The sequence below is a fragment of the Monodon monoceros genome, unplaced genomic scaffold (genome assembly GCF_005190385.1).
Source record: "Monodon monoceros isolate NGI ecotype Baffin Bay Population unplaced genomic scaffold, NGI_Narwhal_1 Super_Scaffold_13, whole genome shotgun sequence".
Taxonomy (NCBI): Eukaryota; Metazoa; Chordata; class Mammalia; order Artiodactyla; family Monodontidae; genus Monodon; species Monodon monoceros.
Genome location: NW_021703769.1, coordinates 71,167,506 through 71,194,841, shown reverse-complemented (window position 1 = coordinate 71,194,841; position 27,336 = coordinate 71,167,506). Strand labels below are relative to the sequence as shown.

The 27,336-nt window shown below is 56.1% G+C and overlaps 2 protein-coding genes across 2 annotated transcripts; one reads left to right on the top strand and one right to left on the bottom strand.

The window, feature by feature from the left end:
* Positions 1-1,517: 1,517 nt before the first annotated feature.
* Positions 1,518-16,145, top strand: PRSS36 (serine protease 36). The gene is made up of 21 exons (XM_029220859.1): positions 1,518-1,554; positions 1,855-1,890; positions 2,078-2,113; positions 2,341-2,503; positions 2,946-3,226; positions 3,519-3,685; positions 5,345-5,594; positions 5,705-5,834; positions 6,181-6,437; positions 6,524-6,687; positions 7,044-7,281; positions 7,394-7,535; positions 7,810-8,075; positions 8,153-8,274; positions 8,536-8,809; positions 12,548-12,715; positions 12,991-13,008; positions 14,669-14,831; positions 15,112-15,383; positions 15,474-15,640; positions 15,772-16,145. The coding sequence occupies exons 1-21, from the start codon at positions 1,518-1,520 to the stop codon at positions 16,093-16,095; spliced, it is 3,675 nt and encodes a 1,224-aa protein (XP_029076692.1). The 3' UTR covers positions 16,096-16,145.
* A 644-nt stretch (positions 16,146-16,789) lies between these two features.
* KAT8 (lysine acetyltransferase 8) lies at positions 16,790-26,644 on the bottom strand. Its single transcript, XM_029220316.1, has 11 exons — positions 26,272-26,644; positions 24,900-24,974; positions 24,648-24,823; positions 20,956-21,009; positions 20,690-20,854; positions 19,852-19,941; positions 18,021-18,161; positions 17,830-17,923; positions 17,585-17,735; positions 17,280-17,434; positions 16,790-16,985 (listed from the first exon to the last, which is right to left on the bottom strand). Exons 1-11 carry the CDS (start codon positions 26,480-26,482, stop codon positions 16,921-16,923), a joined length of 1,377 nt encoding a protein of 458 aa, XP_029076149.1. The 5' UTR covers positions 26,483-26,644; the 3' UTR covers positions 16,790-16,920.
* Between the last annotated feature and the right edge of the window lie 692 nt (positions 26,645-27,336).

Genomic DNA, 27,336 nt, shown 5'->3' with positions numbered 1-27,336 from the left:
CTTTTGGCCGCCCAACTCCATTTCAGTGAGGTTTCCCTTTAGTAATATTCACACCACCACGTTGACCTTCATTTCCTGCCACGGACTAGCTAAAGTTAACAAGATTATCAATCAATAGTTGGGTCTCTGTATTTGCATTTCCTCTCTCCCTGATCACTTCTCATTTTCCTTTACTCTTGCTGCCCTGGGATTGTACTTCCCAAAAAGGAAACAGCATGTAGGTTTTGCCTAGGCCTCTGTTTTCTAGGGAAACTGGACTAATAGAGTATTGTTATTATTAGCTTATGTTATTGATAAGAAAATAGATATATTTGTGTGGATACTTTTTGTTTGACCCTCCATTTCCATTTCCCACACTTCTCCATCCTGATCTGTTCCCCCAGAGGGTGACCTTTATGGACCACATCATGGGCTCCCTTGCACTCTGACTTCTGGTAGGTTTCAGATGATGGGAGGAGCTGGCAGGTGATCAGAGAGTAGAAGAGTGAGATAGGGACTTTTCTTTCCCAGCTCCCTCCCTGCTGAGCCACAGGTTGATAAAGGTTGCCTTCCTCCATTGAAGGCACTCCTGTTGGCTGGCCCTCTCCTACAGCCCAGCTCTCTCTTTCCCGTTCCAGTATCTGCTCCCTCTCTTTGTCTCTTCAGGCAGGGCTCTCTGTTACTGCTAGCCCCCGGGTGCTTCACCATCCCTGTCGGTTTCCCTGTTCCCTGCCTACACCTCTGTCAATAGTTCCTTCATTAAACTCTCCTCAATTCCTCTTCGAGGCACCATATTTCTTAAGTAGAGTCCTACTGAATATACTGATGGGTTGAGTGACTTTCCTAACGTCACGCAGAGTAAGTGGCAAAACACCTGAGAGTACTTATGCTAACACAAAGAAGGGTGGAGTCTTTCTCGGCCTTACCAACCTGCCCAGCCCCCTCCCAGAATCCTATGTCCTGCCCAACCTGCCGGAATCTGTGATCCTTTTGTTGGGATGGGATCGAATTCCCTAGGGCTCCCATCCCAGACCTGGCCAGCGACTCCAGTAACCAGAGCTGTGTGAGAAGAAAAGGCCAAGCCATTGGGGTAGCCACACCCCAAAGAGAGATGAAGTCTCAGGTGAGTCACGCCACTGAGGGGCCACTTTCTCTGTCCCAAGGGCCACTGCTGACCTGCAGCCCTGCCTCACCAAGGACCCAGAACTTTGGCCTCCCAGCCCCTGGCTGTCCTCTCCTTCCGCCTTTGCGGGCTCTCCCACCCAGTAAGTGTCCTGGAGCGAGGACACCTGCCCCCAACACCCACACCGGGCCTCTAGAGACCTGAGACGCGCACAGGGCTCTGGGTGGGGACTTCAGGCTCCCTACTTCCTCCTTCTAGCCCCAGATCCACTCAGATTCCCAGAGATGGGCTCCAGCCAGGGAGGGTGGGGCTGTCCCTGGGACCATCAGGAGTCACGGGCTGCCTAGGCAGACAGAGCTGTGGCAGGGAGCAGATCTTCACCCATCTCTGTGCCTCCAGCTGACTCAAATGTACCATGTCCCAGCACCTGCTTCTCCCACTTGCCATCCTTGGTAACCTCAGGGGACAGGGCATGGTTGTAAGGGGCCTGGCTTCTAACATCTGGGGAGCTGGAAAGCAGGACTCCAGGGGTCTGCCTCGGGAGTGGGGTGTCAGAGGAGGCAGGGGAGGAGGACATCAGCGAAGGTGGGAGTGAGGTGTCGGGAGGGGAAGGAATAGCATATGAGAGGAGGAGGAAAGGAGGCCTGGGTGCCATGGGGGGATGGAGTACCTGTAAAGTTTGCGGGGAGGGGGTCAGGGAGGGCGTGTTGTGAGAATAGGTCTCCAGCCTCTTCCTGCCTCCATCTTTCCAGCCATAAGCCCCATCCCAGGAGCCTTCCAGGACTCAGGTAAGGCAGCTGGACTAGGTGAATATCACCCACAGAGGCAGAAAAGATGGGAGAGGTAGCATGGGTGCTGGCAGGGCGGCTGAGAGGGCAGGGAATTGGGGAAGAGGAAAGTAGGAAGATGGCAGCTGGCCGCTGTCAAGGGCTGGATGTCACCAATATCTTCCTCTTTTTACCCTGTGACTCCCAGCTCTCAGTCCTACCCAAGAAGAACCTGAAGATCTGGGTAAGGAAGGGTGGGGGGCTGGTCCTCAGATCTTAAAGGAGGTTAAAGCAGGCTAAGCGATGAGGGAGGTGGAAATGATCAGAAACTTAGAAGTGCCCAGGTTCTCTTTGTTCCCTGTTCGGGGGCAAAGTGAAGTGGATTGTGGGGTGGGGCTTTGCCCTGAGTTACCTGGGCCTCTGGCTTGGGGGACAGGGGCAGGTGATGACATCCACGGTATCCCATTGCAGACTGCGGTCGCCCTGAGCCCTCTGCCCGAATCATGGGGGGCTCAGACTCGCAGCCGGGCACCTGGCCGTGGCAGGTGAGCCTGCATCAGGGCGGGGGCCACATCTGCGGGGGCTCCCTCATCGCCCCCTCCTGGGTCCTCTCGGCCGCTCACTGTTTCGTGACGTGAGTATTCGCCCACGTCCAGCCCCTTTCTTTCAAAAGCCAAGCCCGCCCCGCAGCTGGGTCCCGCGGACTCAAGGCTAAATTGAAGCCCGGCTACCCCCGCCTCCCCGCCCTCCTGAAGCTAAGTGCTCTGCGGGGTATCCAGGTTCGGAGTGTGGTGAGGCCGCCAGCAGACTCCGCCCACCACTCCACCAAATATCCGGGTCTGAATTCCACCTTTCCAAAGCCCCCCATCAAGCACCTCCAAATCGCAACCGCTCCTCACCCTTTCAGGAGTCTGTCTCAACCTCGATCGCCCCAGCCCCGAATCTGGATCGGATTCCGCCCCTCCTGGCTTACCGCTGACCGCCCCCTTCTCCCTGGTTCCAAGCCCCCAGCCCCACGAGGCCTGCCCCCTCCATGCGGTCCACCTAACCCCACCCCGGCCTTGGCCTTGGCGCAGGAATGGGACCTTGGAGCCCGCGGCCGAGTGGTCTGTAGTGCTGGGCGTGCACTCCCAGGACGGACCCCTGGACGGCGCGCACGTCCGCGCGGTGGCCGCCATCCTGGTGCCGGACAACTACAGCGGCGTGGAAAGTGGTGCCGACGTGGCCCTGCTGCGCCTGGCCTCTCCCGCCAGGCTGGGCCCCACCGTGCGGCCCGTCTGTCTGCCCCGCGCCTCGCACCGCTTCGCTCACGGCACCGCCTGCTGGGCCACGGGCTGGGGGGACGTCCAGGAGGCCGGTGAGTGGGGGCGGGGGCGGGGGGGGGCGTCTCAGGAGGTGGGTTATTGGCGAGGTGGAGGCTACCAGGTGGGGCCCCAGGGCAGCCCGCACTGGACGCTTGATGGGGCCGTTCCTGAGATGAGGCTGTAGGAAGAAGAACGGAGAGGAGTGGGAGGGGACATTGGTTTGGGATGTGGTGGGCGCAGAGACAAAGATGTCCAGGAGGCAGCTGGAGGGGACCGAGCTGAGGCCTGGGGAACAGGGGACTGCATTCCTGACTCACAGCATTTCTTCTCTGGTTCTGCCCACAGACCCCCTGCCTCTCCCCTGGGTGCTACAAGAAGTGGAGCTAAGGGTGCTGGGAGAAGCTGCCTGTCAGTGTCTCTACAGCCGGCCTGGTCCCTTCAATCTCACTTTCCAGCTATTGCCAGGGATGCTGTGTGCTGGCTACCCAGAGGGCCGCAGGGACACCTGCCAGGTGAGGGGAGGCCCCTGCACCTGCCTGAAGGGCCAGGCAGAGCCCTCACCAGTAGGAAGCAGTATGATTAATAGACAAATCCCATCTCGCTCATATTTCTGAACCTCATCTGCAAAAAGAGGGCAAGATTGCCAGTGGATGGGATTGATGTGAAGATTACAAATGGACAGAACTTGGGGCTCAACAAATGGGCACTGTTATCGATGGCAGTGTAGCGCAGTGGTCACATGCCAGACTCTGGAGTGTTATCCTGGTTAGAAGCTCAGTGCCACCACTTATTAGCTGTATAGCCTTGGCCAAGTTATTTGAGCTCTCTCTGTGCAGATTTTCTCATCTGGAAGACGGGGATGGTAGTGTTACTTGTCTGGAGGTTATGATGATTAAATAAATCATCGTATGGTTTATTAATCATTATGATAACTAAATATATTTGTACATGTAAAAAGCATTTAGAACAGTGCCTGGTCCTTAGTAAGAGCTAAATAAGTATTAGCTATTATTATTACTATTATTATTATCATTATATTATTATCCCATATCCTAGCCTATAGCACAGCACCTATCACTTAGTAGATACTCAACAAATAGTTATTTTTTAAAATGAATTAATCCTTCACAGAAGGGAATTTTCCAGATAACCTGCTGAAGGCCAAAACATGATATATTTTAACCATTTTCCCCAGAAATGTTCCTCCAATGGCACAGAGCTTTGAGGGCACTCAAGCATGCATGGTGGTGATGGGGATTCAGACTAGATGGTTTTCAGGGTCCTTCCCAGTTATGAAGTTCCAGGACCTAGGGACATAATCCCTGCCTTCTTGAACAGGACTGCCAACAATTCAACTTCCTCTAGACCAGTGCTGTCGAATAAAACTTCCTATGATGATGGAAATCTTTTCTATCTGCACTGTCTGATATGATAGTCACTAGCCACACTGGCTATCGCACATTTGAAAGGTGGCTAGTGCGATCAAGGGATTGAATTTTAATTTCATTTAATTTTAATTAATTCAAATAGCCACATGGGGCTAGTGTCTACCATATTGGACAGCACAATTCTAGATGATTCTGCACCTTCTTTGTAACCCTCCTGGGGTCACAGAGGTGCCTAACCTGGAATATAGTGATATCTTAGGGACAATGCCCCAGCATTAAATGGCCCCAGAACCCTTGTTTTAGTGTCTGTTCCTTGTAGTTCTTCCTCCTTACTTGCCTTCAAACTGTCCCTTCTTGCTGCTTTTCTAATAGCCTATTTCCAACAGCCTTTTCCTCCTGAATGCTGGCATCTCTGATTTACTTTAACAATTTAACAAGGAATTCTAACAACTTAGAAATCAAAGACAGGGTTTGTTTGAACTATTTATTGAACAAGAGTCACTGGCTCTGAGTGAGACCTGCAGGCCTCTCTGGCATGGCCTTTAATGCGTTAGCTTGGTGCTCCTGGCTTCGACTGCTCATCAGCCTTTCTACTTTACAAGGCTTTCCTCTGTTTAGAGTTGTAGGGATTACAGAGGACAAGGCACAGCCAACAAATGTTTCTAGGAGAAGGTGGCTGTATGTAGGGCCAACCAGAAGAGGTGTAGAACCTTTGCGAGGTGGTCCGGTATAAGCTGGTGGGTCTCTGGGCTGATCCTGTGACACTAAGTCATCTATCATCAGGGAGACTCTGGGGGGCCCCTGGTCTGCAAGGAAGGTGGCCGATGGTTCCAGGCGGGAATCACCAGCTTTGGCTTTGGCTGTGGACGGAGGAACCGCCCCGGAGTCTTCACTGCTGTGGCTCCCTATGAGGCATGGATAAGGGAACAGGTGTTGGGCTCAGAGCCTGGCCCTGCCTTTCCCACCCAGTCCCCGGAGCTCCAGTCAGGTCTCCCCGAGCCCACGGATGAGAACTGTACCATCGCCCTGCCAGGTGAGGGGGGTCAGGACACCTGGATGTCAGCTGGATCTGGGAGATTTGAGTTCAGGTGGAAATTGCCTGGGGTTCAGGAAGCCCCCTCACTCAGGCCTCTCACCCCTCAGAGTGCGGGAAGGCCCCGAGGCCAGGGGCCTGGCCCTGGGAAGCCCAGGTGATGGTCCCAGGATCCAGACCCTGCTATGGGGCACTGGTGTCTGAAAGCTGGGTCTTGGCACCTGCCAGCTGCTTTCCAGGGTGAGTGAAAGCCCAGTCTCAGGCAGATTCTTGCCCCTTCCCCCATCAGTCTGAGACACTATCTAACTGGCCCAGCCCTTCCCCTGGGTAGGATGGGGGTAGGGGTGTGGGGTGCCATTGGGAGATGTATGATCCAGCTCAAAAATCCGGGTCCTAGTCTCTCTGGGGCGAATAGAGGGGTAATACGAATTCGACCCAGGATTGGGGTGGGGGGGTGTCTGAGTGCACAGGTCTCAGGTCCGGGATGCAGAATCCTGCCTGGAGATCCAGAGTCTAAGCCACGGGTGGAGGTTTAGACGTGAGCATGCGGGATCCAGCCCACGTCCCCAGTCTCCCCATCCCGCAGCCGCATCAGCTCAGACCTCCCACCCCGCGACCTGGACAACTGGCGCGTGATGCTGCCCTCGCGCCCGCGCGCGGAGCGGGTGGCACGCCTTGTGCCGCACGAGAACGCCTCGTGGGACGACGCCTCGAACCTGGCGCTGCTGCAGCTGCGCGCGCCCGTGAACCTGAGCGTGGCCCCGCGGCCAGTGTGCCTACCCCACCCAGAACACTATTTCCTGCCCGGGAGCCGCTGCCGCCTGGCTCGCTGGGGCCACACGGGTGAGCAGGGACCCGGCTCGGGCCGGGCGGGGCGGAGCCGGGGCCGGACACCACCGCAGCGCAGGCCTCCTCCCTTTCTCTTCCAGAACCAGTGCCCGGAGCTGGTTCGCTGCTTGAGGCGGAGCTGTTGGGCGTCTGGTGGTGTCATTGCCTGTACGGCCGCCAGGGGGAGTCAGTGCCGCCGCCGGGAGAGCCGCCTCTAGCTCTCTGCCCCGCCTACCAGGAGGAGGAGGTGGCAGGCCGCTGCTGGGTGAGCGGCGGGGGGGAGGGGCCCATGGGTCTAAGTAGGAGGGAGGGGCAGACTGGGGACGGAGGCGGGGTTAAGGCGGGGCCCAACGCGCTGGGGGCGAAGCTTGGCCCAGAAAGACTTTGGGGAGGGGCCCCGAGACCCGCCGGGCCTTTTCGCTACCTCTAGGTTTAAAGAGAAACCTAAAGTGAGGGCCGACTTACTACACAGATTTGTGTTGGAGCCTGGCTTGGAGGAGGTGGGATTTGTTATGTCCGAGTACGCGAGAGTGTGGAGTCTAGGAAAGGCCCAGGACTTTGGCATCCCCTCATCAACTGGCACACACCTAGAGGCTGGTAACACACACACTCTCGCTGCAGAACTACTCTCATTGGAGCCTTCTATGCCGGGAAGAGGGGACCTGGTTCCTGGCTGGAATCAGAGACTTACCCAGTGACTGCCTGCGTCCCAGAGCCTTCTATCCGCTGCAGACCCACGGCCCATGGATCAGCCATGTGACTCGGGGAGCCTACCTGGAGGACCAGTTGGCCTGGGACTGGGGCCCTGAGGGGGAGGAGACTGAGACACAAACTTGTCCCCCTCACACAGAGCATGGCGGTGAGGAGGTGCCTTTGGGGCTTAGGGGCTCCTGGGAGTGCTTGGATCCATGGTAGGGGCTTTGGGGGTCAGCTGTTGGGCCCCCACTGAGGGAGTCGCCTCCTCTCCCTAGCCTGTGGACTGCGGCCAGAGCCGGCTCTGACGGGGGGCCTGTGGCCCTGGCTGGCAGAGGTGCATGTAGCTGGAGAGCGAGTCTGCACTGGGATCCTCGTGGCCCCAGGCTGGGTCCTGGCAGCCACTCACTGTATCCTCAGGTGGGTCTCACCCATCTCCCTGGCAAGAGGGAAAAATTGGAAGATGGGCCAAAGGACTCTTTCAATAGAGGTTTGTTCTCCCTTTAGGGCTTTTATAGCACAGGGTAATTGCTGCGACGTGTTTTGAGACAAAGAGAGATTTGGAAGGAGGAATAATGAATGAAGGAGTTAGTGGAATGACCCTGGAGATTCATTCCACCCTTTCCCCTGGACTGGGAAGGACTTTATCAGCAATGAGGGGAACAGGAAATGACACTGGACCTTGTTCCAACAGGCTGGGCTCTACAACAGTGCCTTATATTGAAGTGTACCTGGGCCGGGCTGGGGCCAGCCCCCTCCCACAGAGTCACCAGGTATCCCGACTGGTCATCAGCATCCGCCTGCCCCGGCACCTGGGACTTCGGCCCCCTCTGGCCCTCCTGGAGCTGAGCTCCCGGGTGGAGCCCTCCCCATCAGCCTTGCCCATCTGCCTTCACCCAGGGGGTACTCCCCTGGGGGCCAGCTGCTGGGTGCTGGGCTGGAAGGACCCCCAGGACCGAGGTGAGAGCCCTGGGTCCTGGGGGTGAGAAGTGGCTGGACACCAGAATCCCTGGGACAAACTTCCTTCCTCTCTCTAGTCCCTGTGGCTGCTGCTGTCTCCATCTTGACACCACGACTCTGTCACTGCCTCTATCAGGGCATTCTGCCCCCTGGAACTCTCTGTGTCCTGTATGCAGAGGGGCAGGAGGACAGGTGTGAGGTACGGAGCCTGGGTATCCTGGTCCAGCAGGGGAGAGGCAGTGCTGGGCAGCTGGACACCAGGGAGAGGGCAGGGTTAATTCTTGGGTGCTGGGTCTCAGATAGGAAGAAGCAGTGCTTCCTGGCTGAACCTTGAGAGAGACCAGGGGCCAAGATGCCTGAGGATGGAGGCAAGCTGTGCTTTGTGGCTGGGCCCTAGAAGGTGCAGGGGACCAGGAGGAAAGGGTAAGAGACCCTTTTGGTCTTGGCTCTGATGCTGCAGGTGACCTCAGCACCTCCGCTCCTGTGCCAGACTGAGGAAGGCTCTTGGGTCCTCGTGGGCATGGCTGTTCGAGGCAGCAGGGACCTATTTGCCGCCATCGGACCCGAAGAGACCTGGATCTCCCAGACAGTGGGGGAGGCGCATTTCCTGCACCCCAGTGGCTTCCCCCACTGGCTCCCAGAAGGCGGCGACCTCTGTCCCCCTGACATGGCCAGGGCCTCAGGTTCCCCTCGAGCTGCTCTCTTCCTGCTGCTACTGACCCTCCTGATCCAGGGCTGAGGGGGCCTGGGTCCCTGGGCCACCTCCCCCACCCCCTCCAGCCCTTTACTTCCTACCTGGTGGGGCTGGAATGTGGCCCAACCGGCTCTGTTCCCTTACCCAGAACCTCCTGAGCGCCCCACCCACCTAGACTGCAGCGGCTTCAGACAATTGGGCCTCAGTGCCCAGCTATTTTGGGCCCTGGCATGCTTGAGGGCAGGGGGAGCCAGTGGACCACAAAGGTGTAAACAGAGACATGCGTGGCTTTGTGGCATTGCTGGGGGCAGGCTGAGGGACGGGGGAAGCCCCAGGGAGCGGGCCTCTCCCTCCTGGGTCTCTGTGAGTCAGGCCTTGGGCTCCCAGAAAATGTATCCCTGATAATGTGGCATCTGTCCCTCATTCCTGGCCCAGGGCGGGGGAGGTTGAGTGGCCAGCTGGGTGTGTGTTACCTCCCCAGTGGAATCAGCATCCCCAGCACACACCTGCCGGACACCTCAGCCCTAGCTCTCCTGGACCCTGCTGCCCCTCCCCCCAGAGCAAGAAGGACTGAGGGTGAGGGTCAGAGGAAGGGTCCAGGAGTCCGGGAATCCAGGGTCTGTCTGCCATATCCTGTACCTGCACGGAGCCTCCCCCGTACACATTCCCTGATGAATGGTGCCCCAGAGTGTTCACCTCCAGTGTCCCCAGTACACACACATGACACTTGCACGGTTCAAGGGTCCACCACATCCTGCCTAGTGCCCCCAGGGTTTGGGCCCCATCAAGAGTCCCCTGTATGTACATCTCACTACCTCCGCCCACCCCTACTTACCAGTGCACCTCCCTGCATTCATTCAACCACGTTCCCTGCTAATAGCTAAGTCCCGGCACAGCTCGGGCCTTGACAAGCCCATGAAGTGCTCCCAACGTGGTGGGGAACACATGGACTGGGGATCAGGAACAAGTCATAGAGGAGGTTCTAGCAAAGAATAAGGGCAAAGGGAGACCCATCCGGGGCAGGAGGGGTGCTTGGGGTGGAAACCAGCCGCTGAGGGTGGCAGAGGAGTCACCTCTGGGGCTGGGGTCACCATCTCTGAGTTGAGTAGGCAGAAGGTTGGGGAGGGGAGACCTTACAGGGAAGCTGGAAGTTCTTGGGAGATTGAGAAGATGGGCAGAGGTTCTTAAAGGCCCTGGCTAATCGTTTTGGTTTTTTTTTTCTTTGGCCGCACTGCATGGCATGCAGGATCTTAGTTCCCTGACCAGGGATCGAACCCCTGCCCCCTGCAGTGGAACACACAGTCCTAGCCACTGGACAGCCAGGGAGAGAATATTCTGCATCTATATCTCCGCAGGGACATACACCCCTACCTGCTCTCCATGAGGCAGGAGATAGACGGGCCCCAGGCTGAGTAGCTGGAGTTTGTCCCCTCTGGGCAGATACTCCAAGATGAAGAGGAGGAGGAGCTAAGCCCCACCCAGATAAGAGACCATGTATTTCTCATTCTCGAGGTCAAGGAGACCTTCCCGACTCTACATGCGCAGAAAGGCTCCTCAGAGGTCAAAAAGGAGGGGGTGCTACCCCACAGTAAGTGATGCCAACCTATCCATAGATCTCTTTGCTAGAATCCATCTTGGCTAAGAGTTGCTCACGCACACGTGGGAGGACCCTGAGGTAAACCAAGTACGGACTCAGAGGCAGAGAAAGCAAGATGGTTGGCCAAAGGAAACCTGGAAGAAATGCCCCATATAAGTGATTCAAACTACCCACGAGCGCGCGACTCTCTCTCTGAGTCCACCTGTGTGTCTATCCACGCGTACCCTTTTTCCTCCTAATAAACATTTTACTTGTTTCACTACTTTCCATCTCTTTGTGGAAATTCATTTCTACACAGCTGACGGGACAGGGCCTTGTCACTGGCCACTGGTACTCTGGTGGTCTAGTGGCTAGGATTCAGCGCTCTCACTGCCACGGCCTGACTTCCGTCTCTGGCCAGAGAACGGAAATCTTGCTTCAAGTCGCTGCAGGCCGAAGCCACCCAAGATCACCCATACCCAGTCAGTCACTCGTATGTCATCCCCCACAAACATTTAATATACCCTGTCCTCTACCCAAACCCACCCACAGTGTCCAGGGTCTTCCCCCTCCACCCCAGCTTAGACCCCTTCCCGAGTCAGTCTTTTTTTTTTTAAATAAATTTATTTACTTACTTACTTTATTTATGGCTGCGTTGGGTCTTCGTTGCTGCGCGCGGGTTTTCTCTAATTGCATTGAGCGGGGACTACTCTTCGTTGCGGTGCGCGGGTTACTCATTGCGGTGCTTCTCTTCTTGTAGAGCACGGGCTCTAGGCGCGGGCTTCAGTAGTTGTGGTTTGCGGACTCTAGAGCGCAGGCTCAGTAGTTGTGGCTCATGGGCTGTAGAGTGCGGGCACAGCAGTTGTGGCGCACGGGCTTAGTTGCTCTGCGGCACATGGGATCTTCCCGGACCAGGGCTCGAGCCCGTGTCTCCTGCATTGGCAGGTGGATTCTTAACCACTGCACCACCAGGGAAGTCCCCCGAGTCGGTTTTGTCCCCTTTCCCATTACAGGAGTTCCCTCTCCTCCAGCCTAGGCCCTGAAGTCCTGGCTCAGAGGTCCAGACACCTAGTCTTATGGAAGGTAGGTGGACAAGTGGGGCTCTGTATTTCTAAAGCTTGAAGCCAACACACTTTCCCAGTTGCCCAGATTCATACACTCACAGAGGAGGCTCCTGACCCCCAACCCGGGCACATGGGCCTCCTTTCCCTGAACCTAGGTCACCTGCGCCCTCCTTCTGAGGACGATTCACCTGGACCACCCTTCCCCATCTTTGCCTTGTTAACAGCTTTTCATAATCCCTTTAGGTCTCAGTTCTAAAGGCACCTCCTTGAGGAGCCCTTCTTGATTCCAGCCTAGGTCAGGCTCCTGTAAGTGGCTCCCAGAGCCCGCATTCTTCTTTCTCCATCACAGTTCGTAGCTTGAAATTATTCCGTAATTGTTTGTGTCATTGTATAATTCAAGTCTGTCACCCCAAGTTCACCATGAGCTCAGGGAAGGCAGGGACAGTGTCCACTTTGTCTCCTGTGCCTGGAACATATTAGGCGCTCAGTAAGTATTTGTGGAATGATTAGCACCACCAGACACGCTCACCACACCTCACCACGAAGATGAGGCTGCAGGCTCCACAGAAGGACCTGAAGAGGCCCCAGCCTGGGGGCAGACCTGGCTGTCCCGGGCTCAGATGCCAGGCCTCAGGCGGAACGGAGGGAGAAGCAGCTATGGCCCCCACAGTAACAGAGGCCGGGCCGGGCCCTGGGGGCATAACTGGTCATGGAGACCTGAAAGACCTGGGACCGAGAGCCGCTGGAATCCAGCCATCCGGGTTTCCAGCCCTGCCTGGGGCTGCTCAGCCCAAACCCCCCACCCCCCTCGCGACACACACACACACACACACACACACACACACACACACACACACACACACACACACACACACAAGGGGTCTGAGAGGACTCAGGACTTTGGCAACAAGAGAGGCTGGCTGAGCTGATCAGGGAGGGCGGGACCAGGGGAGGGGCCGGCAGGTAGGTGCCCTTTCCCAGGAGCTGCCACTTCGGAAGGAAGATCTACTGTGTACCCAGGCCGGGCTGGAGACTCGTCCTCACTGCCGGCTGCGGAGACCCTGGCGTTTACTCTGTGCCCGCTGCCTGCCTTCGAAGCCGCCTTGGACACCTGCTCCCGCTTCCCTCTGGTTCTGACACCTGGATCTTGCCTTTGAACCCCAGCCTGAGGTCCCTTCCTTTGGGTGCCTGGTGTCTTCCCAGGGCCCCTGGTCCTGGGTCATGGCCCAGAGGGCAGGCCTGGGGCCTAGGTGGCTGGAGGCTCTGGCCACTCTGCTTTTGCTTGGATTATTCCGGAATGAGATGGGTGAGCGTGTGGGGGTGGGGAGTGTGGAGCACGGGGGGGAGGGGGGGAGGGGGCGGCCGGCAGTGCACCGGGGCCGAGGGTATAACCCTTTTCTGGGGCACATCCCTTATTCTGGGCTCAAGAACCCCCAGCTTCAGCCTCCCTGGCTCTTGGCCTCTCCCCTCAGCTTTGGCTTCCTGTGGGGGGGGCAGCCCTCTGGAGAAGCAGGAGGTAAGGGGGCGTCTGGGCACTTGAGACTTCCCCGCTTACCCCTCCCTCTTTCTCTTTCCCTCCAGGAGCTGTTGGGGCTGAAGGTGAGGCTCGCCGGGGAAGTGGGGGGAGGGGAAGGGGAGGGGGAGGGGCCACGGGTTCAGATTTCCCTGGGGCGTTTGAGTGCCTGACCCTCTCTGCAAGGCCGTCTCTTTCACTCCTGTTGTCTTATTTAGGTCCCCCAATAGCTCTGGGAGGCGAGGATTACAGCCCTCGTTCTTTGGATTAAGAAATTGAGGGGCAGAGAAGTAACTTGCCCAACGGCACACAGCCAGTAAGTGGCAGAGCTGGGATTTAAACCCAGGTCTGACTCCAAACGTGGGTTGTTTTGAGGGAACAAACCAAGGATCCGTCTCCTTGGCAATCCCGGCTTCACCATGTACTGGCTGTGTCTCGAATGCCAGTTCCCTCACCTCTGAAATGAAGTTGAGGGAGTTCCCTTGGGGTCCACTGGTTGGGACTCCGCACTTTCACTGCCGAGGGCCCCCGGGTTGGGGAACTAGGATCCCACAGGCCGTGCGGTGCGGCAAAAATAAAATAAAATGAAGTTGATTCTGGGAATTCCTGGTGGTCCAGTGGTTCAGACTCTGTGCTTCCAATGCAGGGAGCACGGGTTCGATCCCTGGTCACGGAACTAAGGTCCCGCATGCCATACAGTGCGGCCAAAAACAAAAGATTTTTTTAAAAAATGAAGTTGATTCTGTCTGTCTCCTGGGGCTGCAATGAAGAGTCTGGAAGATTAAGGAAGTGAAAGCCCCTTTGGGGCCTGGCATTGCTTGAACTGCTGGTCTCTATTGTCCTTTTTACAAGGAGAGGGGGAGGAGCCTCACTGGGTGGTTTTCCCTGCTTCTGAGCAGGTGACTTTGTGAAGGGCACTTGGGTCCTGCTCCAAACAGCGGCCTCTGCGGGGGTGGGGCTGTCCTGGAAACTAGACATTCACACCCTGGGAGCCCGGCTGTTCCGTTCGTTTGTTCAACACACATCCACGACTCCATCCGTGTGCCCAGCCCTGTGCTGGGTGCTGGGGACATAGGGATCTGCCCTCGTCCCTGCCCCTAGGGAACGCCCAGGTTGGCTGGTTGAAGCAGACACCGTCATAATGCGGAACAGCCACGTCTGGGAAGCACGGACCTCGGGAACTCCGAAGCGTCGCCTCACTCAGCCAGCAGGGTCAGGGCAGGCTACAGAGGGACCGAGAATTTGAACCATCTCCATAGGCAAATAGCAGTTTGCTGAGCGAAGTAGGGATGAGGAAAGGTATTCTAGGCAGAGGGACCTGAATAAGCCAAGGTCTGGAGGTGAACAAGTGTGTGGCCCGCTGTGACAGGGTGTCCAGAGGGACGGCTGGGCCATGGAAGGTCTGGAGTCTCTCGTAAAGGCAGTGCGGGCCAGGGAAGGATTTAAGCGGGGGTATGACCTGGCCAGATTTGTAAGGAGTGGAGCAGATGGAAGGCAGGAAGGCCGGTGAAGACAGAAGCTGGATGAGACCTTAATTAGGCACTGGGTCGAGGGTAGCGGGGGCGGGCAGAACTGACCGTGACTGGTGAGCCATGGGATGGGGACACAGGGTGGCTGGTTTCTGTGAACTCACTCCCGAAGCTCCAAACCACACCTCCTGGGCTATGTCGGGAGTGGCAGGGTCGAGGATGTGGTTTGGGGGACCCTGAGGACCTGACCCCCTCCCTTCCTTTCCTCCCTGGGCAGCCTCCTGCGGCGTGGTCCCCCAAGCACGTATCACAGGTGGTAGCGATTCAGCCCACGGCCAGTGGCCCTGGCAGGTCAGCATCAGCTACAAGGGCGCCCACGCGTGCGGCGGCTCTCTCCTGTCTGAGCAGTGGGTGCTGTCGGCTGCTCACTGCTTCCCAAGGTACCAGCTGGGTAGGGGGCAGGGCGGGGAAGTCAAAAGTGGGCTGGAGGTCAAAGTTCAAGGATCAGTGTGGGTCAGAGGTTGGAGGTTCTTGGGTTGTATCTAGGGATATCAATAAAGTCTGTACGGATCCGTCAGGAGTGAAGGCCAGAGGTCACAGGTCACAGGATAAAACTAGGATGCAGAGTGGACTCTGAAAGGTCAGGAACTGAGGTTGGATGCCACAAGGCAACAGGGATCCCGGTCTCTCGGGTCCCAGCCTTCGCCCCTCTGCCTGCAGGGAGCACCGCACAGAGGACTACGAGGTAAAGCTGGGGGCCCACAAGCTGAACTACTACAGCTCTGACACCGAGGTCCGCACGGTGGCGCAGGTCATTTCCCACCCCAGCTACCTCCAGGAGGGCTCCATGGGTGACATCGCGCTCCTCCAGCTCAACCGCTGTGTCACCTTCTCTCGCTACATCCGGCCCATCTGCCTCCCCGCAGCCAACGCCTCCTTCCCCAATGGTCTCCAGTGCACTGTCACGGGATGGGGCCACGTGGCCCCCTCAGGTGAGGGTGAGGTGGGCGCTGATGTCTAGGGGCACGGAGGGAGCCGACGCAGGGTAGGAGGCCCTGGGTAAGCATCTTTTGCCCCCACAGTGAGCCTCCAGGCCCCCAAGACGCTGCAGCAACTTGAGGTGCCACTGATCAGTCGCGAGACCTGTAACTGCCTGTACAATATCAACGCCAAGCCCGAGGAGCCCCACTTTATCCAGCAGGACATGGTGTGTGCTGGCTATGTGAAAGGGGGCAAGGACGCCTGCCAGGTACACGCGGGGGGTCCAGGGAAAAGATGAGACAGGCGTGTCTTGGGAGATGAGGGCTCAATGGGGCTGGCACAGATGGTTGGAGGCCTGGGGGCTGGTCCTGACAGCTGCTGTGTGGATTTTCTCCTCAGGGTGACTCTGGGGGCCCACTCTCCTGCCCAGTGGGGGGCCGCTGGTACCTGGCAGGCATCGTAAGCTGGGGTGATGCCTGTGGGGCCCCCAACAGGCCCGGTGTGTATACTCTGACCTCCAGCTATGCCTCCTGGATTCACCACAAAGTGGCAGAGCTCCAGCCTCAGGTGGTGCCCCAGATCCAGGAGTCCCAGCCTGATGGCAACCTCTGCAGCAACTACGGGGCCTTCAACCCTGCCCCAGCCCCAGGCTTGGTGGGACCCCTCCTTCTGCTGCCACTAGGCCTGACCCTGGGCCTCCTCCGCCCACAGCACGACCACTGAGCTACTCACCCTGGGAGCTGACTTGCTTCCGGGACCTCCACATCACACCCAAGGGCACACGCCTGCTCCCAGGATGCCTGACTTTGAGCCACTCCTTCCTCCCAGGACCCTGTGGGAGTTCAAAGCACCATCCTGACCTTTGAGCCCACTCTTCTGGGTTGCTCTTTGGGACTGTAACCTCCACCACAGGAGTTTACTGCCTAGGAGTCTACTGGCTAGAAACTCTGGTCACCTCCATCTGCTGTCCACAAGCCTATCGGTTGGGCTCCTATGGAGCCCCCAAGGACCCTCAGCTATGAAAGTGGGCCCCGGTTCCCCACCTATTTCTAGAAGACGCCCAGATGCCTGCTGCTGAAAGGCTGGCTGTAGCACCTCACCTGCTCTGCCTGATGAGCCCCATCATTTCACCCTCTCACTGTTTTCTGGGCTGGGGCTGCCTCTGGGCAGCATGCTTTCAAGGACAGAAAAGGCCCCACTCTTGCCTCACTGGCTGCCACGCCCCCCTGAGCCCCGACTCCTGGACTCCGGAGGACTGAGCCCCCACCGGAACTGGGCCCCGACTTGCACCTGGTGTGTGGGGTTAGACGGAGCGAGACGGAGTAAAATGTTCTGAGCACAACTGGCCGTGTGCGTGTGACGTGAAATGACGCCCATCCGCTCTGGGCCTCTCCCTCCCACCTCCAAAGTCCAGAGCCACTGGCAGAACTTACTTTATTAAAAAAATGACGAAACAGGTCTGTACATATTTACAGGCTGGGGTGCAAGGAGGCACGGGTCCAGCAGCAGGGGCACGGGTCCAGCAGCAGGGGCACAGGCACAGGACACTCACTTCTTGGAGAGTTTGACTTGCTTGTGCTTGGGGGGTGCCCACTTGAGGCAGACAGAGTCCACTGTGGGGAGAAGAGGCATGAGAGGCAAGACTGGGCCTCTGGGCCCGGCCGCTCGCAGTGGCTGCTCTGCCCTGGGCCCAGACCAGGTTTCACCTCGAGGTGAGAACAGGGGCAGACTGGGTCCTGGGGAGGGGGCTGCCCCAGGCTTCGGTCCTGGGAGCTGGTCAGACTGGTTGGGGATCCGATGACAGCAAAACAGAGGCCTTGGCTCACAGCAGTCCTTACATCTACCCTCCGCCCACACACACACACACACACACGCACGCACGCACGCCCTGGGCAGGCTCCACCCACCTGTTATGGGTGGTTTCTTATACTGGGCACTTTTGAGGTGTTCTTCCACCAGCTTGGGCGTGACGCAGATCACATGCTGGCCCTTCCAGTACTTGACCATGTTGAGGGACTGGAGGGTGCTGATGATGTCATTCTGGGTGATGCTCGTCATCTGGCTGCAGAAAGGGATTAGAGCAGATGCTGGGGAGAGCGCCCTTGTGGGATTTGGCTGGGACAGCAAAACGGGACAAGGAGACAGTTTGACAGCATCACGGCCAATCTTAGGAGAGTCCTTCCCTCTTGAGGGTTCCAGGTGCCTCCCTTACCTAAGGTCCTTGATGGACAGTGTGCCCCGGAAGTCTCGCAGGATCTCCAGAAGGACCCAGGACCAGTAGCTGCGGTAGCTGAGCTTGCCCAGGTCAGACAGTGGCTTCTCAGGGGAGCCTACTGTGCTCTCCAGCTTGGACAGCTCATAACCTGGCAACAGTGGAAATGAGGAAACTGAGGACCCACCCTGCTCTGGCACCCCTCACCACAGCTGCCTTTCCTGGACAGGCCGGGAACCACTCACTGAAAGCAATGAGGAACTTTCCATAGCCACGGCGCTGGTAGGGGGGCAGGGTCAGGATGCAGGCCACGTTGTTCCCATCCGGTGACTCCTTTTCCTGTAGGGGTGGGTGGTCAGGACCTTTGCGGAGGCTCAGCCCCTGCTTCAGGTTCATTCTCCCCCTCTCCCTCAACCCGGGCTTCCCAACCCAGCACCTTCGAGAAATAGCCGACGATGTGGGCTCCCTGCCTGTCCACCTCGGTCAAAATGTAAAAGACGAATGGCTCCACGTCGAAGTACAATGTCTTGTGGTCCAGGAAAAGCTTGGCCAGCAGACACAGGTTCTGACAGTAAATCTGAGGGGTCGCGAGGTGGAAGCAGGCTCAGGGAGCAGGCGTAACTCCTCCGCCTCGCCCCATGGAGGCCTGGGCAGGAGCTGCCACCCTGCCCTGCAAGTGCCAGGCTCCAGACAGCAGCCAGTGCCAGCACGGTGAGAAGTGGGATCCTCACCAGAACAGTCATGTTTAAGAATTGGAAGGAGTCTTAGAGTCACGTTCTGATGGATGGGGAAACTGAAAATCAGAGAGCTATGAGCACTCAAGGAGGTAACGGCAGAGCTGGACCCATCACGGCTACCGCTTCTGAGCGCTGAAGAGGAGCTCAATCTTCACAGACACGAACTCTTCTGTTTCAGGTCAGGAAACAAGCTCAGAGGAGACAGTGGCTCGCTCAAGGTCCCATGGCTGGTGAGCACTAGGGCAGGATTCAACCTGCTATATGAGTTCTGACTGTTCACAGCTGTGTCCTCAGCACCTAGCTCAAGGCTAAGCGTGAAGCTGGGAGCTTGGTAAATGTCTGCTGAATGGACGACCCTCGAGCCTGACTGCAGCCTGAGCTGTCTGCCCATTCAGCCACACCGGAACAGAGACCAATGCCAGGAGGGCCAGTGGGACCTGGAGGTTGGCTTCATGGCAGAGATCAAGGACACCTTTTACACCCACCCTCGCTGGATTCAACAATTGTGTGAACCCAGCGCTGCTAGACCCATTTTGCTTAGGAGGCAACGGAGGCTCTGGGGGGTGGCAGAGGGGGGTGCTTGCCTGAGGACCCAAAGCTGGAGAAGGCAGAACTGGGAAGAACACCCAGGTCTCCTGCTGGGGCCCCTCCTGCCGCCCTCAGCCCCATTCATGCTCAGGAGGGCAGAGCAGGGGGCTCTGGTGGGGCTAAGATTTCACAAGCTACTTATCATAAGGCTGACAGAGGCCCATGGTTACTAAACCCTGTTCGATGCCAGGGACTGTGCTAAGTACTTGACTTCGCTGTCTCATTTACTCCACTAACAAGCCTGTTAGTTAACTATTAGCATGACTCCTGTCTTAAAGATGAGGAAACAGGAACAAAGGACCTTAAGTAACTTGTCCAAGGTCAGCTAGGAAGTGACGGGGCGATTTGAAGCCAGGAGCCACTCAGAAGCCAGGCCTCTGCGTCTTACACTCCACTGGACTTCCCCAGGAGACCTTCCCAGACTGACCAGGCAAGGGTCAAGTTCTCAACACAGCAAAGCAGGCCCCAAAGGCCCCACCCTGCCGCAATGCCGCAATGAAGTCCTTCAGGAACAAGGAACTTAGCGGTCTGGGCCACAGAGCTCTCCCAGCAGGAAACCTCACACACAGCAGTTCACACCCAGGAAAAACAAACACCTTTTCTTCAGGCAGAAAGAGAAAGCAGTTTTTAAGAACAGCCTGAGGCAAGACAGTCTCCACTCTGGGTTCCAAAATCGCCTGAACCTAAGCCACCCCAAGCTACCCCATCAGAAGGCAAGTCCTCAGGGAGAGAAGGGAAACCCAGAACTCGAGGCTGGCACCACAGGGCCACGAGTTGACTATGCACCAACCACAGGCCGAGTGCCAGGCTGAGCACCAGCCCGCAGTCCTCTTCGCACACTGAGGCCGGCCTCTACCCTTTGGCGCCGGTGAGATCGTGAGATCGTCGGGAGGTGCCCAGCGTGTCCCCCCACCTGTCACAGCGCCTCCCCCCGGGGCTCACCTTGTGGTCTTTGCCGTCCACCTCGTACACAGAGATGTTGCTCTTGCGGTAGATCTCCTTCCCCGGGGGCTGCCGCCACTGGCACTGGCCCTGGGGGTGGGGACGGGCAGGGGGAGGCACAGGCATGAGGCCCCAAGGCTCCCCGCTAGGTGCCCCATCCCGCCCTGTATGGCCTGCAGCAGGCCTCTGCTTCTCTCCACCTGGAGACCCCGGGCCCCACCCTTTACCTACATCGAGTAATACTCCCAACCATCTGAGGAGACGGGTGCTATTCTACCGATGGAGAAACCGAGGCACAGTAACCGGCTCAAACATCACACAGCGAGACGGTTTTAAGTCCAGCTCAGCCTGGCTCTGGAGGACTCTGGAGGGCCGGCACCCATGACAAGGGCATTTCCCAAACCACATACATTTGCCTCAGTGTCTCTACCCTGTGGGAAACATGCCACTGCCCTGCCCCAGCAGGTCCTGCATGTGGATTAAAGCTTCCTGTCTGTCCGCACCTCATGGTCCCACAGCTCGGAGCTGTGCTTACTTCCTCTTTTCCACAGGGGAACCTGGCTCTGGACTGGCCTTGATAAACATGTGCTGAGGGCAAGGGACCCCAGAAGGTCCCCATTCCACAGAAGAGGAAACTGGGGTCTGGGGAGGGTCAGCAAGTTGGCCAGGGTCACTCCAGCAAAGGCAGAGTCAGGCCTGGAATCCAGGTCTCTCCAGCCGGGGCAGCTTTTCCTTGGACTCAACTGCTCTGGACCTTGCCTAGTGCCGCTGCCTCAGCTGGCCCTCAGCCTCTATGCCCACCACCACACTCACCAGGCCCGGCCCGGCCCAGCCTCACCAAGTGGAAGCGGTAGCTCTTTTCGTATTTCATGTACTTGAGGCAGTACTCGCAGAGCCAGAGCTTGGGCTGTTTCCCATAGTCTTCAGGGAACGGGGAGAAGTACCAGGCGTCGATTTCGTAGTTCCCGATGTGGATCTTGTCCACGTACTTCACCTTGGTGATCTGTGGGCGAGGTGGGAGTGAAGGGCAGGGGGTGGCTCGGTCGGGGCAAGGGATGCTGTAGGGAAGGGGTGCCCCCAGTTAGGACCCACTCCCCTACTTACCGCCTCATGTTCCTTCTCCAAGGCTGCTGTTGTGGGGTCCATCTCTGCATAGGTCTGAGTGAGAAAGAGCAGTGGACACAGGTGAACAGAAGTGGAGGTCACGCCACGCCTCCCATCCCAGAACCCAGCACTTCCCGCCTGTCTAGCAAACCTGTTTCACCTGGTTTCGGAGCTGACTGGTCCAAGTTCCTCTCCCATCTGCCCACCCACCCATACATCCCAGACACTCCTGATGCCCAAGTTTGGACCTTTTGCCTGATGAACAGGGCTAGGATCAGGAGGCCTGGTTCCAGTTCTTAGGCTGGTAAGAGCTTCAGCTGTACAACGCGGTCAATCCAGCTCTGCCACAGTTGTTGTGAGACAGATGACATAATGGGCCTGGTCTTCCGCTTCCACAGCAGGAACTGGTGCGGACACTCCGGTGTGCCTGGACCTCTTTCCTGCCCATGGGACTGCTCCCGGAGGCCCCTCCCACAGGCACATCAGGCTCTAGGTGTCCAGAAAGGAACCTTTCCTCCCTGCAAACCTGGTCATCCTCCTGGGTTCCCCATCTCACTAGGAGCATCACCTTCAGTCCAACTACCCCAGACCAATAAGAGGCCAGCTCTCAAGACTCCTCCTCCTCTCTCAGCCTGGCATCCGAATAATGGCCACGTCCTGTTAGCGCTACCTCCTCATCATCTCTGGAACCGGTTCCTCTGTCCCACACCAAATAGCCACTGCCACCGTCCCAGGTCTGGATAGTTGACGAGGCCTCTGTAAATTCCCAGCCCCCAGTCTCAGCCCCCTCAGATCTGCTCTGCTATCAACACTCCTGTTGCTGGCCTCCATGCTTTTGCACATGCAGTTCCTTCCACCCTGAATGTCCTTCCCTCTCCTACAGCTGCCAGAAAATGCTTACTCAGCCTGGCACCGAGCACGAGCCAGGCAAGTGCATGATGAGGCAGAGCTTGGCGAGTGATCACGTGTAATTGTTTTTGCTGTGCTCTCCCTGTCCTTCAAGGCCCAGCACCCTGGGAAGGTGTGGCTAACAATCCTCCAGGAGGCCTGACTGCATTCTTCCGATGCAGAATACATCCGTTCCCAAGTCAGGAATTCAGTGGTCAACAACAGTACCCTCCGACTCCCCCTTCTTGGTTTCCCCCATTTTCCAAGTCTTTGGAAGGCAGGGACTACAAGTCAGGTGGCACTCACAGCCCATCTTGTTCCTAGGCCAGATGCTGAAGGAGGAACCAAGTCCAGCCTGACAGTGGACGCAGTTAGGCCTATGACCTACACCAGAGTAGATGGTAGCCTTGCCCTGTAGTTCAGAAGGGGGAGCCAGTCTTTTACCCAGAACCCCTTCCACAAAGCACTTTGCCTGGATGGCCTCATTTAACCCTTTTGGCAACGCTGAGATACAATGTTCTTACTTCTGCTTTACAGAGAAGTAAACAGGCAGGGAGAGGCGAGGTCACTGGCCCTTGGGGACTAGCCAGCTGCCATTTATTCCAAGTACTAAGCACTTACGTCGTAGGCATTACTCAGAACAAGCCTGAGATGGGAATCCTCACTCTCTCCACTGCACGGAAGAGGAAACTGAGGCACAGAGAGGTAAGCTCACAGAACTGGCACCCAGGACAGCTGGGCATGGGCCCCTCGCCTGTCCAACTCCACACCTAACCCCTGCAAAGATGAGGGAAGGATGATTTTCCTCCTCACGTGCCTCTTTAAAACACATTTCCCAACTCATACAACACAATCCTCTGTAAATGCATTAAAGAATTACAAAAACACTACTTTCCGTAAATGCTGCAGTTTATTTAGAATTAAACATTAATTAGGCTCTGGAGAACCTTGCTGATCGTTAACTCGCTGTTGCTCGTTCTTTGATTTTAGCCCCACTGGCCCACTGTCAACCACCCCGCTGCCTGCCAGCTTACAGGTGCATCTTTGCGACTTAATGCGCCAGTGCAACCCGGCTGGGGAGCTGAGAAAACCTGAGATCTGAGCTGTCCGGTAAAGTAGTCACTAGCCACAAGTGGCCACCTAAATTTAAGTTCATTACATTCAGATAAAATCTAACTCTTGGGACTTCCCTGGTGGTCCAGTGGTAAAGAATCCGCCTTTCAATGCAGGGGACATGGGTTCGATCCCTGGTCAGGGAACTAAGATCCCACATGCCGTGCAGCACGGCCAAAAAAAAAAAATCTTTTAATAAAATTAAAAAATTTAGTTCCTACTCACACGAAACCCATTTCAAGTGCTCAAGAGCCACACGTGGGTAGTGGCTACTGTTTCGGACAGCACAGAGGCAGAACATTTCCATTTATCACAGGACGTTCATTTGGACCGTGCTGCCTTAGATGGTGAGAGATCTTTTTTTTTGGCCACGCCACATGGCTTGCAGGATCTTACTTCCTGACCAGGGATTGAACCCGGGTGATGACAGTGAAAGTGCCGAGTCCTAACCATTGGACCGCCAGGGAATTCCCAGTGAGAGATCTTTCTAATTCAGGTATTTCAAATTTTTTTTATCACAGCACTGTAAACCAACTGGCAAGTTTGTGTATATACATATATATATTTGTATGTGAGACAGAAGCTTCTTAAAACAATACTTACCTTTAATAAAGTGCAATGCACTATGGTACTTTCTACCTTGTCCTAGTTCTTCCATTTTTTTTTTTTGAAATTTACATGGTCACAACCCACTGAACTAATTTGGCAATCTACTAACAGCCCCACAGTTTGCAAACCATTGCTGCTAAGCCCAGGACGAGCACTCAGAAGGATGGACTGGCACTGGTTGAAAATAATGAACATCTGGGCGTCTTGAGAGCTCCATAAATCCTCCTCTTGTGTGCACAGCCCATCTCACAAATCCAGAAACTAAGATTCAGAGTGGGAGGATAGAAACCCCCCAGGGCAGGCTAGCTTCGTGAAAAGAACCCAAGTTTTGGAATAAAGTGGCAGGAATTTCTGGCATGTTTCAAAGAGCTTGTGCCCCAAAGTAGGACAATCTAGTTGGCCAATCTAATTCCTAACTGGATTCCTAAAACTACCTGTACCTCCCTTGTAAACTGGGGATATAATGCTTACCTCACAGAGTTGCTGTGAAACTTCAGTGAGATCATATACCGAAATACTTAGCCTAATACTGTGGTTCACAAGCCTATAAATGTTTGCCATTATAACTCTAATCTCAACCCACCCTTTTATTAGCTGTGTGATCTTGGGCATGTTACTTAACCTCTCTCAGCCTGCTTCCTGTTTTCCTCAGTAAAAACTAATTATCCCCGTGGTGTTGAGTTGTTTAGGGAGGATCTGATGAGCCTATACAGGCACAACACTCAGCACAATGCTTGGTAATAGCAAGTGCCCCATATCACTCATTCTCTTCCTCCCCTTTGGACTTCAGGTCCATCTGTCAATGTGGCACAGCCAAGAGCAGGCACGAAAGGTGCAAGAGGCCTGAGTTCCAGTCCCAGCTGTGTCATTTCCTTGCCACGAGACTGTAGCCAAGCTCTCACCCTCTCTGAGCCTCAGTTTTCTCATCTGTGAAGAATACCTGGGAAGAAATAGATAGAGTCCCCTACACACTGTAGGAGCTTAAGAAATGGGAGCTGCTGTGGTTTTGGCACCGGGACCCAAGGGAGTCAGCAGAGGCAGCTGAGCCTCCTGCGGCCCCGGGGAAGGGGAGGGGCCCGGACCTTCTGCACGTGGTTGATCTCGTCATGCTTGCGCTTTTGGTTGCGAGTGATCTTTCGCTCAGGCTGCTCGGCCAGCTCGCTGAGGTACTTCTCTGAGTTCTTCTGCACGGCATCCTTCACTGTCTTGGTCAACGCCAGCCGGTTCTTGTCAACCCATTCGTCCAGTCGCCGGTTAACTGTGAGGATGGGCCATGAGGGTGCTGCCCTTCCGCCCCCGCCCCCCCCCAGACCTGGATACCCCAAGTCACTCACAGCCCACATAGTGTACATAGAATTCCTCTCGGCCCTCCTGATCGTTCACTCGAGACTGGATCACTTCAGCAGAATCTGTGAAGGGAAAAGGCTAGGATCACCAGGAAAGAAAACAGGGCTGGAACAACAGTGATCCTTCACACTGAGGAGCAGTTTCCCAGATCCTGTGGCCAATTGTACGCTAACCTCACCTGTTCACCTCTGCCACTCCCTTCAATCACTGTCTGAGGTGGGCCAGATTGAGCTGTTATTCTTATTTTAGAGACGAGGAAACTGAGGCTTACCCAGGGTCACCTATTTGAAAAGTAATAAGAGCAAATACTTAACTGCATTTAAGTCTGGCTCCGAATTCAATGTTTCTTTTACTATACTCAGTCGTTCATTTGTTCAGGGGTCATGAGGGCTAGCTGTGGAATCAGACGGCCCCACTTCCTAGCTATATTTAACTGAACAAGTTATTTTGGCTTTCTGAGCCTCAGCACCTTCATCTGTAAAATAAGGATAACCGCGCCCACCTCAAACGGTGAATTAATGGCTCTAAAACTTTCAATGACAAACAGCCGACCATTCGATAGATGAGGAAGGCAACCACGCACGTCTGGCCCTGTGCTGGGCTGCTGCTGAATACAGTAATGGGTCACGAGCAGGCCTGCCCTCCGGAAGCTCCCACTTTGATAGAAGACAGACAGACAGTCAATGACAACATAATGCTACATATACTATAACTCAGGTATGAAGAAAATGTTGCATTTCTTCATACAGAAAGGGAACATACAGAAGGGAACGACTCAATCTGCCTGAAGGGAGTCAAGAATGGCATCACAAGGGATATGATGCTAAAAGGATGACTGGAGCTAGCCAGCTAAACAAGGAGAAAGGGAAAAAAGGGCATTCCAAGCAGAGGGCACAGGCAGTAAAAGGCATATGGCCTTCAGAGCACACAGTGTGGTCGGGTCTGGCAATGGCCTTTACTAAGGGTGCTGGAAAACAAAGAGGTTACAAAAATGAATGCCATTCTAAGGAACTCGGGGTTTATTTTGGAAATGAGGCAAAGCAATAGAAGGGAGGGGAAGCTCGCTTTTGTGTTCTGGTAGGTCCTCTCCGCTGGCGGCTGCAGGGGATGGATGGAAGGGGGGAGTCACAGAGACAAGGGAGACCATTGAGGAAGGAGGTTAACAAGAAAAGGGAATGAAGCCTAAGACTAGGCAAGGAAGTGGACTGGGAGCTCTACACACATTAGGAAGAACTTGGCGAACGCCCAACTCGCAGGGGGTTGTAGGCGTTCGGGCAAGTCCGAAAGTCCGCGTTCTCCTCCCTCAGGCCCCGCCCCCGCCCTTAAACCCCGCCCCCTGGCCCTGGGTCCCGCCCTCACGCCAGGTGCTATCCGGCCGCCGGCACAGGTACGTTTCTCCGATCTCCACGGTGACTTCTGGCTCGCCACGCGCCGGGGTCGGCGGAGAGACGCGGCCCGGGGACGGGGAGGTCCCCTCGACCGCCACATTCTCGCCGGGCCCGGGCTCGCCCTCCCCCGCGACCCCTGAAGTCGCTGCCGCAATCGCCGCAGCTCCTCCCTGCGCCGCCATCGCTGTAGTGGAAGTGACGCCAGAATACAGCGCCGCGCAGGGCCTTTAGCTCCGGGTCAGCGACTCGTGGCGGAGGCCGCGGCCGGCTGGAGGGGGGAGGGGGTCTGTGACGTGGCAGGAGCTCATTGGCTCGTGCGACGGTCTCCGCGGCGCTGGGCCAGATTGACGTGGACTGTGCCGGTTGCCCTGGAGTTGTTTTTCGTTTGGAACTATGGCTGCACCCTAGAGTTGAAGAGAGGAAAAAGGCTTTCCTGATGTGATGCCTCAGCTCGATCTTTTTAAAGGTCCGGGTGCCTGATCAGGGGGCGCTGCCCCCACTTGACCGGGGCAGAGCCAAAGCAGCCTCCCTGAATGCCTGGCTTTGGGGCGATGAACTTGGGATTAGCACCCATCCCCGTGCCGCCCACTTCCGCCTGCCAAATACGGGTCTCCCGTCTGTGAAGACTGAAGAAACTGCCTTCCTTGTTGAGAGTGGGAAAAGGACAGTTAGGGTGGGGGAAGCAGGACGGATGTGTGTCCTAGGACAGCCAATAAATCACTCTCACAGAATCAAGCCTTTGTAAAGAAAGGACCAGGTCCCCTAAACAGAAACTAGCCAAAGGCAGTGGACATAATGGAGAGCATCTGGGGCTTATTGAGTGAGGAATCCTGGGTTCTGCCCCTTCACTGGGGAAGTTGTACAAGTATGTCCATTCCCAGAGTGTCGTTAAAGGTTAAACTGTACAAGCCATATAACTATAAAAAGGTTGAACCATATACTTATCTCTTATGTATATAAAACAAGTGTATTGCACAATACCAGACAGGGTAGGTGCTCAAACATTCCCTTTGGCCTCTTTCTTAATCATCTTTGA

Bases quoted from the DNA above. Each gene is read 5' to 3' on its own strand.
- PRSS36 (XM_029220859.1), top strand. From the start codon at position 1,518: ATGTCCCAGCACCTGCTTCTCCCACTTGCCATCCTTG. The intron at 5,835-6,180 runs GTGAGTGAAAGC...CCCATCCCGCAG, and splicing joins CCTGCCAGCTGCTTTCCAGG to CCGCATCAGCTCAGACCTCC. The intron at 14,832-15,111 runs GTACCAGCTGGG...CTCTGCCTGCAG, and splicing joins GCTGCTCACTGCTTCCCAAG to GGAGCACCGCACAGAGGACT.
- KAT8 (XM_029220316.1), bottom strand. From the start codon at position 26,482: ATGGCGGCGCAGGGAGGAGCTGCGGCGATTGCGGCAGCGACTTCAGGG. The intron at 21,010-24,647 runs GTCCGGGCCCCT...TTTCTCACTCAG, and splicing joins AGATCAACCACGTGCAGAAG to ACCTATGCAGAGATGGACCC. The intron at 17,736-17,829 runs GTGAGTGGTTCC...CACTGTTGCCAG, and splicing joins AAAGTTCCTCATTGCTTTCA to GTTATGAGCTGTCCAAGCTG.